The sequence below is a fragment of the Myodes glareolus genome, chromosome 19, assembly GCF_982192425.1.
Source record: "Myodes glareolus chromosome 19, mMyoGla1.1, whole genome shotgun sequence".
Taxonomy (NCBI): domain Eukaryota; kingdom Metazoa; phylum Chordata; class Mammalia; order Rodentia; family Cricetidae; genus Myodes; species Myodes glareolus.
In genome coordinates, this window is record NC_142044.1 from 33,781,476 (window position 1) to 33,793,503 (window position 12,028).

The following is a 12,028-nucleotide window of genomic DNA, read 5'->3' on the forward strand; positions in this document are numbered from 1 at the left end:
CTTAAACTCTCTGAGGTGCAGTCCAGATACTAGAACTTGTCAAATGCTTCACAGATCATCCTAATGGACACCTTGCTCCTAAATCTCTTGCCTGACTGAGACCCCTGCCTTTGCTCATATATAAAGCGAACCTCAGAATTTCATTTGTTAAATGTTTTGTTCCCAGTTCGTACCAATGCTTTGAGAAGGGAATGGGAACATGGCTTCTGTGGTAGAACCCAGCTGGAGAAAATAGACCACCAGGAGCACTGGGGTTTAGTTTTGTCCCCAGGAGTTGCTGAAACACCTGGAGTGTAAGAAGCCTACTGCATCTGATGGACAGAAGAAAGGACATGCTTGTGTGGCATTGTCATCCTGGCTAGGCAATCAGACCTTCCTTCTGTGGGTGACCAATACCACGAGAGCTTAAATAAGGTCAATGTCCAGACAGTGTGGATGGCTGCATGAGACGTTCTGTGGTACAAAGGGAGATACACAAAGTCTCTGCCACACAGGGGCATGCAGGCACAAGAGAGACCCAGAAACACAGCAACCCTATGCTGCCCCGCTACCCCCGGCAGCCTCTTTATAATGAGAGTTCATATGTACCTATGAAGTGCTAGTGCTGGCCTCCCAAGGGATTGGCTAGACAAGAGCAGAAGAAATAACAACCATAGCAAGCATAGAGACAGAAGTTCTAAAGTTACTCCCAACTGAATCTTCCTCTCATCATTTCAAAATGAGTTGAATGGTGTGTGTGTGTGTGTGTGTGTGTGTGTGTGTGTGTGTGTGTGGTCATCACGGGACTCTAACTTAATATATTCTCTGCCTCCTTGAACTTAAGGTAAGCTCCTCCATAGCAGGGACTTGAGAAGTCATCTTGCTCACCTGGCCCATCTAGACCAGGGCATCCTCTCAGACAATCAGCCTTCTAAGGTTGCTTTCTGACTGGAAGCAAGGTACTTCCAAACCCACTGTGACGGTTAACATCAATTGTCAACTTGGTGACATCACCTTGCACACTAGCCTCTGGATTTGCCTGTCAGGGATAATCCTGATTCTGTAAACTGAGGTAGAAAGACACCCACCCACTGTGGGCAGCACCATTCCCTGGGCTAGGATCCTGGACTGGATGAAAGGAGACAGACAGTGAGCTCGTAACCAGTGTCCATTGGCCTCTGCCTCTGTTGTGACTTCCCACAGTGATGATCAACTTCCTGAAGACGCAGAGCACAGTAAACACTTTCTCCTAAAAGTTGTTCTTGATGGGGCGATTTATTAGAGTAACAGGAAAACAGCCAAGACTCGCCTCTGACAAGAGATCTGGCTGACACAGACAAGACAAAACCCAAGTCTCATGTTCTTGCTCTGTCCTTTCTTTGGATATTTCCCAATGGAAAAGGGCAGCTCCAGGAACAACCACCAGATAATTGAGTAATTCCCCAAAGTTCATGGGGTAAATAGCAGATAGTCTTTTATATCTTTGAAAAAAATCTTACATTGCTATTCCAAAATAACAAAACCTAACCTAACGAGACTTACTTTTCAATGCTGCTCAGCAAACCGAAGGAGACCCTGTAGAGCCTTAGTAAGGAACAAGCTACCCTGTTTAATTAATTTGTAATGGGAAGACTCTCAGCATCTCCCCAGCAGGGGCCCCAACCCAGATTTCCAGTCTACTATTTATATCTAGGTTTCATGGTCTCCATGCTGCAGTGAAGCTGGCCACACACACATGCTCATGATCGTGTGTGACATGGGTTTCCCACTCACACTGCCGTTACTTCCCTCCCAGGTGTCTGACACCTTCTTCCCTGTTCCTTGTTGGCACCTTCATTTCCCAGACAGAGCCAAGACCTCCTCTCCTCCCTGCTCTGCTATCCACTGCTTCCACTCCCTGACTATTGCTCTGGTCATATGGGCAGAGTCTGACTTATCACAGAGCAAACCAATGTCTCGTTAAGTTGTAAGTGCTGGGCGGTCTCCTCCTTGATTGTATGTATAGAGAGAACATCTGAGTGGCCAGTGACCAGCACCAAACAGTTTCTCACACCAAGTAAAGATGTCTCGGGAGCACTCTCCTGCTAGAGACCTCTAGGTTTTTCCAGTGCCTAAATCACCTGAAACCATCCAACTCTTCACCACCAGCAATAGAAAGCCTTGAGAAAAATACATTCGCTGCTGCTCAACATTTGCCAGCAGGTGGCGCTGTTTCATCTCTAACCAAATTCCAGCTATGATTTGGGAGGGTTTTTGAGTATCCAGCAATAGTTCCACCACTCAAGCTACAGGCCAGTCATTCCATTAAGCAAACTGAGGAGCAATAAGGTTCATCCCCTTCCCATTGATACCTTACACTCCATCAATTCTTAGAGTTTCTTACAAAATAAAATTCTCCAATAAAATGTGGTTACAAAGTAAATCCTGTTTCAGCAAAAGAACTACAGAATTCAATGGGACACACGCATGCACATACACACATGCACACATACACGTACAGGACATGAAAGGATGACAGGAACTTGGAAAGAAGAACGTCAGTCAGAAAAGGAGGGAGACATAAAAGAGGAGAGTAGAGGATAAAGTGAAAAATACAATTAGTTATATGCATATATGAGAGTGTCAGAGAATTTAAAAAGTAGAATCACAACCTTCCGACAGTCTGGGACTCTGTAGCAAGGGATGGAGGTAAGCAGTACGTCCCTTGGGAACTGTGTCTGATGAAGTTACTGACAGCTCTGTCCTCCAAACCTCTCACCTAAACCACTGCAGTCACCAGAGGTGACAAAATTGTCCAAGACAAACGTTCCAGGGACCGAGGCCATGATGTTCACTATTACCAAGTAGAGGTTGCCACTGAACCCTGTCCCGTTTGGTAATCTCATCCAAGGGCTGCAATTCGCTCAGAAACATTAAGGCATCCCCAGTTCTTAGTGTCTACTTGTCACTGTGAGTATGTGTGAGCATCTCCTTTCCTACCCTGGATGCTGCTCTGTGAGCCTCACTGCTGTAACTGCGGATAAACCCTAGCCACACTTTTTATCTTAGTTTTCTCCTGGAGAGCACAAGGTGCATTTCAGGCTTCAGTTCCTGGAAAGGACCGCCTTAACCCCCTGGAAACTCCCTAGAGATGGGAGGGTGTGCAGCTTTATCATGAAATTCTATTTTAACAAACTCATGAAGTGGCTTTTGCTGGCCCCTAGTCAGCCACAGGGTAGAGGTTGCTTTCAGAAAATCAAATCAAATCAAAACAAACAACAGCAGCAACAACAAAAACAGCTCAGGTTTGGGGAGTGAGAACTGTCCCTGGATCTCAAGGAAAAAAGTGTTGGGGATTGAGGGAATCATCAATGCCCAGGACCTAATCATGTCTCTTGACTGGAGCCTCTACACATGGAAAAATTAGTACTGTCATTTATATAAAGCAAATTTTTATGAAAAATTGTGAAGAAGCCACTTGACAGAAATTCAGATTTCTCCAGGCCTAGCTCTTTTTGAGATAAAACTTGTCCATAGTTGTATCATTTTCTGGGGACTGCACTTTGACAACACTCTGGTTTGACTTGCCCAGCCATGTAAGAGTGTGAGACCAAGCTCTGCCAACTGAGTGAAAAAGAGAACCCCTTTGCATTAGGAATAAAAACCCAGTAGACCTCACTGGGTGTGGATATGCACCTGCTGAACATGACCAGAATATACATCCTTCTGGTGTAGTGAAATGTTTTGTCTTACTGGAGAAAGGTAACTATGCGATAATTTTCTTGGGGCCCTAGATCTGCTTCTAATATACAGAAACCTTCAAAGTTGGGAATTTAAGATCTCACAGGCTGGTGAATGTACCCACCTGCCTGAAGTTGGTACAGGTAAACTCAAGAAAAAGAAACTCCACTCTTGGCCTCCTTTTCAGACTTTGACCTATGTATCATTCATCTAGATGTTAACCAATGCCCTTTGTAATGTCCTTTGTAATGTCCTTTTTGTTAGACTGGTAATGATTAGAAAAGTATTTCCCGAGTTTTCTAAGTCATTAAATGAAATTATCTAAATTGAAAAAGTTAGGATTCCCACATCTATTTGGTAGCTGATTGGTCAAAGTAGGAGAGTCCCAGAAACGGTATCTGAAGAGTGACAATGTTGCAAGACTGGCTCTTTAACTGTGGGACCCAATTCTGACTCTAGGCAAACACGGCTAGAATTAAACTACACGGTTGGGCATGCAGTTAGCATAAAAAAAATTGATGGAGATGAGACAATTCCTCACGCATAGATGTTGGAAGTTCTTCTACATGGGCCCCAAAGGATGTGCCCTCCTCCTACTCCATGACTCCTAGTGACTTGGAGAATTCATCCTGGCTCCATGGTGAATGGGGCAGTAAGGCGTCTTGATCATTAGCCTCAGCTCCCTCCCTGCAATTTCAGACACACACACCCCCCCTTGCAGAGATCACACTTCTCCCTCCTGTAGCCCTGCACCAAGGATCCTCCCACTTCCGATCTCCATCACTTTCCCAGTGCAAAAGCACAAGGGTTTGCTATTAATTCTCTCACTTCGTGAGTTCAAAGCAGCTTCTTCATTAGAGCCCACTGAGATTTTCCTCCTGAAAAGAATTACTGACACTACTTGGGATCCTGCCACCACGTACAGCATCTCTGTCCAGATATTATTTCATTCATGGGCTACTCATCAGTGAAAGCCCAAGAGTGAATAGACTCCTCCCCTCACCTTGTGCTCCAGAGGAAGGGATCACCACTAAGTCCCCAGGGCTGATGCAGGTGCTCACAAGTCGTGGAAACTTTAAAATGCTGACTGAAAAGAATCAAACTTTACCTGGTCAACAGGTGCCATAGTTCCTAAGGAGACTTTCATGAGAATGCCAAAGAGAAGGGGGGGGGGAGTTGACTGTTTGACCACACTGCCTTCCAAGAACCCATACAGCACTAGAAACTACTCAGTGAAGGAGGAAATGGCAAGCCAGGGCACCATAGTAATTGTGGTAAAAACAAACCTGACATTACCATTGCCTGAATCCTCTGTCCTCCACCAGGTCCAATGTGCAGAGCTCAAAACTCTACCTTTATTTCTTCTTACCAGTTTTGTTTCTTACATTCTCTTTGGGCTGGGGAGTGAAAGACTGCCACATGGTGATTGGCGGCTCTGCTAATCCCTGGTAAAATAGCTCACCTTTGTGAGCTCATCCCCTAATCCCTCCTCCGGAAAATCTTCTGCTGATTAAAAGAGGAAGTTTCATGTAGTGTATATTAAAAAGCAGCCGATAACCGGCAGGTACGTGCCTGCTTTAAGCTATAAAAAAGAGATCCAAAGCCAGGTGCATTTTTTTTCTTTGCCTTTGTCTGTGGTGTTTATGTGTTTGTACATGTATAGGTAGGTGCATGTGCGTACAGGTGTCCATGCATATTTATGCTTTTTGGATACCCAAAGATGACAGTGGGTATTTTTCTCAGTGGCTCTCACCCTATTTCTTAAGATGGGGTCTCTTGCTACACATTGAGCATGACAATTCTGACTAGTCTAGCTGGTCTGCTTGCCCCTGGGATACTGTATTACAGGCAGACACAAAATTTGGCTTTCCTATTCTTTCATATGAGTCTGGAGATCTGCAGTGTGGTCTTCATGCTTGGCCAGCAAGCACCTTATGCTCTGAGCCATCTCTCCAGCCCATTTCTGCTTCATACATAGGAAAACCAAAATTGATAAAGACTGAACAACTTGTCAACACTGTGGCACAAACGTCTGTTTTGAGACTAACTTCCAGCAAAGAATATCTCTGTCACTCACCAGGTCTACCAACTTCCTTCCAATATTAAGTTTCTCTCCTTTGGAAAGGACGGTGGTCCTAGCCTACATCCATGAAGTGTGGTTGTCTCACTCTACAGAGTGCTCCGGGCATACTCAGTCACAGCAGGTGACTCAACAGAAGCACATGCATTCTGCACCCACTCTCCAAGGGCACAACTCGTGTTTGCTTTACAAAGTTGGAACCAAGTCCCCAACGTGAAATTACTATTTTTTTCCCTATTGCAAGTTTGTCAAGTCATTTTCCTTTAGCCGGCTAAAACCTAAACACCAAGACTAAAATGTTCTTCCTTTTGAAACCCAGGAAAAACCTGAATACATCCTCTTGATTCCCAGGTTGTAGGTTAGTGTTCACTGCTTAAATGATTACAGAAGTCACAGAGGTCAACAGTAAGGTAACACGCTCATCACTAGCTTCGCTCCAGACAGTGCCCTGACCTGTGTTTTTAGGGACCCGGAGAAAGCTTTGTCTTGCTTAAATAGGTTGAAGCCAGCAACCCTTTCACTGAGCGTGCACAGTGTTGGATGCATGATCTTTTGGCATCTGCAGACTCCACCTACATACAGTGCTAAGGCTGCCATTTCTGAACCCGCTGCCTGTGAACAACCGCAAAGTCTCTTGCACATCTTCAAAGCACAATTAGTTTTCTCTGTTGCCAATCTTACTTCCCAGCATGGCCTCAGACACCCTCTTTGTTTACACTACAGAAGTCTTTTGGGCCTTTCCTCAGGGTGGCAGAGTTGCCATCAGGCTCGTCCCCACATTTCAGTACCTGTGAAATCACTTTTTCTCATTGGGAAAAATTGTGGCTTCAGTGACCGGCATGCTGTGTGGCAGACAGAACTAACTTGGTCCAGTCCTGTAAGCACTTCCATCAGTTCAGACTCAGGGTCAGCACAGTAATTACCTGTAACTCTGAGCACAGCTGAGAAAGGGTTTCTTCAACAGCAAGGGCCTCTAGGAAGGAAGAACAAAGAGCACACAATTAAACAGACCCCATTTAAATGCTGCACTTGCTAACCAAAGGAAAAGGCCTACATTTCATGCTCTACATAGTGAAGTCAGAGAGAAACAAAGGCAACTACAGAGGACTCTGAAAATCAGAATTTTGAGAATCAGCCTCATTTGACACCGTGGATTGCGCACAAGAGGAAACCGACTGCGGACTACCGTGTGGAATTATAATTATAATCGACCCCTAAGTGTGCCTAGCATTTTGCGTGCCCTAAATGAGTCTACATTTATATATGCTTTTCCAGTTGCATCCACACACATGTGCATGCACACCACATCCACCTACCCACCCACAGAGAGAGAGACAGAGACAGAGCGAAGCTTTCACAAACATATATTTTGTAACAGAGAATATGGATTTGTGTCTCCATCATGGAGCTGAAAAGTCAAAAGTCCAAGGAAGATGAGTGGCATATGTGAGTGGACTCCAGACTCCAGGAGCCATGAGACTAACGAGCACAATAACCATCCAAGCCACCCACAGAGCGGCCCACAAGGCACCAGCTTTTCGGTCTGAACAAGCGGCCTCCAGCTATTTGTGATTTAATGGTCAGGGCTTTGACAGGGTTTGAACTCTCTCCTAGCTCCCCAATGCTAAGTGCTGTCAGTTGCATGTCGTTGTACTGTCTAGGGCAACTTGAGAAACCCCTTAGCATCTCTGCATTCCGTTGACCTTCCTACCTGACTGGTGACCTAAGATCCATGGCCCACCAGTACAATAGGCTTTGTTTCTCTTGAACAAGACAATATTCTAAGTGTCCAGCATAACACCCCACGTGCAGAAGATGCTCAACGAAAATGTGTTGAAAAATATTTGAGTGAATAAATAACCTTGGCTCTTTTAGGTAACAGAAATTTCGATTACTAATTCCTGCTGAATAAAATCTAGTTTCTTTTGAGGCATGTAAGGAGCTCTGGTTCTGCACTGTCCTTTCGCATTGTTTATGTGGAACTGGATGCCAACTTAAGGATTAACATATGCAAAACAAGTGCTCTCTGAAGAGTCACCGCCCGAGTCTCCTGTGTCTGTCTGTACAGCCTGCACAAGACTGGCTTCTGAAAGCATCCAAGTCGAAGGATACTTGATTCAAAGATCTTGGCACTGGCTTGATCAGCTATCCTGGCTGATGACACTAGATAACAAGAGTTCCTGAAATCCAATGTAAGCACCACAAACACTCCTTTGCTTTGTAGACTAGAGACAGAGTCTAAGGAATCTGAGGGAAATCCAGCTATCACCAACTCCATAGTCGGATGATAAAGAAAAACTGGTAAATGTAACATTGTCATGCAACTTTCTCATAAAACACAGGCCACAGACACTACCAAATGAGATGGTTCTCACAGAAGTTGGTATCCAGAGGAACAAACAAAGAAGGAAGCACTGGTGGGAGTCTGACATTGAAATATGCATTATCCTTGAATCCTAGGCACTGCATTGTGCCTCTGATCCAAAGAATTTGGGGCAGAACCATAGTGCATAGCATGCTATAAAGAAGGTTAACCAAACTGAAGCACCCTACCCCAGGCAGTCGGTGCGGGATCTTAGGGCTTCTGGTGTGGCTACATATTACTGTGCTGTATGGATTTCAGTAGTCATTTTACTTCCCATGTTTGACTTCTCTTATTATCACTCAAGAGGTATTTAGGGTCACTAATCTTCATTATGTTCAGTTTGGGGAAAAAAAAATCTGTTTTTCACTGTAAACAAATAGGTTATGTCACTGCAGGTTCCTAAAACCCTACAGAGGATAGACCATGAGATAGTTCAATATAATAGATATGAATGCCTATATGTGTTAATGTATATGTATGCAAAATTAGTTTTCTACAGATATAGCGCTCTTTGGTAAGGCTGTTATACAAGTTTATAAGTTGCAGTTCTATAATTATAAGTCTTTAACCTCACATATTATTCTTGAAAACGTGTATGTGTGTGTACATGCATATGTGTGTGTGTGTGTGTGCGCGCGCGCGTGCGCGCGTGTATGCACACATGCTACCCAATGGTAGTTGGTAATCTGAAACAGACTGAAGGACTCAAAAAGCTTTTCCCTTCCCCTCGCCTTTCTTCCCCTTCCACTTGGCTTGATTAGACAGTCACTTTAGATCACGAAGATGAACTCCCACCAATGAGGCGAGATTTCAGTCACCACCTATTTTAGGGATGCTAGACAGGAGCCATGGTGGCTCTGGTGTGTTTCTAGCCCAGTGTTGGTTCTGACACGTCCTTTTTTCAAAACTAATTGCCTTTATGAGGTACTTTGGCTTTGTTCATGTGTCCCTTTGTATAATACCCAGATTATTTCTAAGAAAACAACTTAATTATTGGACAGGGTTATGGGAGGTGTTCAAGAAATATTCAATGCATAAATGCATGTGTGAGTGTCTTGGGGCACTCATGTGTTTTCTCACTGCCTTTGTCCTTGCAAAGTATCTCTCTTAATACAGTGAGGGAGAACCCAGAAATGCTTATATGACCAAACCTGTTTTCAGCAGGACCTCTGAAAAAGTACACCACCTTTTCTCCATCCACACTCCAACATGGAAAGCCAGCTCCAGGCCTGAGACTTACTGGTCCTACTCCCTTACCCAACTCCATGGTGGGCAGCTCAGGAATGTCTCTCATGATGACCAGGAAATAGAGTCGGAGGCCCTGATAGGCATGGAGCAGCAGCAGGCAGAGGTCCCGGTGCCACTTGTGTGCATGCTGTATGCAGTTCTCTGAGGGGACATAGAAGCTTCCCTGAAGAGACAGAAGAAACAGAGCTGAGGAATCAATACTCACTCTGGCTTCACAGAGCTCCTCTCCTCCACCCACTATTAAGGGACTTCCTGAGGCTTCGCGACAGCAGGTCTGGTTCTTAGATACTAGGAAGACTTCACGAAGAAATCTGACTGAGTTCAAACCTCTTCTGTATCCATGCCAAGTAGGAAAAACCACAGGCATGCCATGCCTCTGCTGCATCATGTTCACATTAAGATAATCATAGTTATAATATTAAACATAACGGTAGACGACGGTGATTAAGAAGCCGGTGAGGCTGACAAGGCCCACATCAAGGTTTGTGATTCCTGACTGTCGCCCTCTTAGAAGTCACTTTCTCTGACTCCCAGAGGATACACTGTAGAAGGGGCTGGGGGACAGAAGAAGTGGTATCCTTTATGTGTGCAGGGGGGGAGGATCAGGCGGACTATTAGAACAGATGGGTGAGCAGCAGTCTGCGCTACAAAGGGAGAATAAAACTTACATAAATTTACAATTTATTTACAATTTTAAAATTGTAAGTGCGAAGTCGGGTCCTCAGTGCCAATGTGCTCAGCGAGAGCTCTGAGTCTGAGCACGTTCGGAAGGCCCTGCACAGTGGAATCTTTAAGGCCTAAGAGCTGGTAGAAAGCTATCTTGATTTGTGCAACAGCAAGAACATGCCCAAGTCCACAGTCAGTTCAGTGTGGGGGAAAAGTATAAACAAGACAGCGTTGTTTGTCTTTAATGACACAATATGTCTCTCTTTCCAGCCTAAGAAAAAGATATTCCAGAGTGAATCGATGGAGAAATTTCTAAGAGCAGAGAAAGGAAGCACGGAGTGGGATGTGGACCATGGAAAATTGAAGATTCTGAGTGGTAAAAACATCTGGAGGTGTTACACGGCTGCTCATTTGTCTTCTCCTCCTCGGCCACAATGGAAGCAAACACTTGTTCTTCGTGATTCCCTGATGCTGCCTTGTTCATTCTGGAGAGAGATTTGGCTGGGAGGGGGTGACATGTACCCTCTTGGCTTCAGTGTGTGGGTCTGTGTGGGTGGTGATTCCGGCAGCCTGCTGTCCCACTCAGTCTCTGTTCTTTTGATAACTCAGCTGAATTGGTGTAGGAAGGGTATGGTAAATCAACACTCTTGAGTATGAGCCACCCCAGGGAAAGATGTGAGTCCTTGGGTAAGCAAGGACTTTGTAGAGCAGACATCAGTAGCTGGCCTGCAAAATCTCCAGCATGGATGGATTGGTTCAGAACTGAGGCGGAACCTGAATATTGTATCTCATGACTACCCCAAAGGAACCTGAACATTGTATCTCATGACTACCCCAAAGGAACCTGAACATTGTATCTCATGACCACCCCAAATACCTTCTGCTACAGTATCTACTTTCTAATGCCTTTATTCCCTGAGCTCTATAACTTTGTCTTATACCACAATGCTGTCTGGTCTTTCTAATTTAAACTTAAGAGAAAAATTACACAAGGGTAACAATAAATCATGAGAGCAGTTTATGTGTACATTGCATGGTAAAGTAGGAAATACAGAGATGAAACTGGAAATTAAGGAGATAACATAAACAATTCTAAGAACAGTAAGTTCTTTTCTAAAAACTTAAATTGTAGAAGATCAAAAACAAGCACTTCAAATAATTTGACTGTTATTTTACAAAGAGTATTAAGAATACCACATAGACAATGAAATGCGTTGTATAAAACGATAATAGAAATGAAGAATCAAACAGAAGGATGTCTTAGTTACTCGGTGCAAACTGGCTTAGACTATGGGGTGACACTGAGGTAAAGAGGGGGTGAAAGTGACGAGACTGGCTCGGGATGAGGGGTTCCCCCGCCCCCCAAGAATCTATATTCTTCTATAAGTCGTGTCTGTTTTAAAACCTCAGGTGAACCCTTGTTCTCACTGTACTGGTTTAACTCTGGTATATACTTGTGAAAAGTTACCTCTCGTCATGGAAAGGGATGACAGAAAGCTAAGTAGATTAAGATTAACATTAACTCCACAGGGGAAAAAAAATGTGTTCCAGTCATTGCTTGCCAAGAATAAATGTTACATGCTCTTAATTACAGTTCTTAAATGTTAACAGGATATCAATATAAAAAAAATATAAAAAAGATTTTCTTAAGGAATAACAAAAAATTGTTGGAACCAAGAGATTTACCCAGAAAATTCAACCAAGTAGAATGTGTTCATTTGCCCAGCTCCGAGGATCACTTGCTTGTTTCTGTTTGTTACCTCTCATAATATTTTCCGATTGAACACCAAGTAGCAGGTGTAGCTGTAGAAAGACCAGCAGAGCGTGTTCACACCAAGAAGTATGTCAGCTTTCCCACACTCACAGAGCATAGGAAATTCTCCCTAATGAACCCCGAAGACAACTCCATTGTGTTGATCTCCTTTGATCTCTAACAAGTTTTGTGGACAATAGGTACTTTACATTTCTCT

At 44.0% G+C, this 12,028-nt stretch overlaps 1 protein-coding gene across 3 annotated transcripts in view; it reads right to left on the reverse strand.

Annotated features, from left to right (window-relative positions):
* Fam135b (family with sequence similarity 135 member B) overlaps nt 1–12,028 on the reverse strand; it is a 280,584-nt gene that overhangs the window by 47,132 nt on the left and 221,424 nt on the right. For all 3 annotated transcript variants that reach the window (XM_048457323.3, XM_048457322.3, XM_048457321.3), the window contains exons 8-9: nt 9,402–9,555; nt 6,703–6,752 (exon numbers count right to left, since the gene is read on the reverse strand). In XM_048457323.3, the coding sequence (XP_048313280.3) occupies nt 6,703–6,752; nt 9,402–9,555 (204 nt within the window). The remainder of the gene's footprint in view (nt 1–6,702; nt 6,753–9,401; nt 9,556–12,028) is intronic.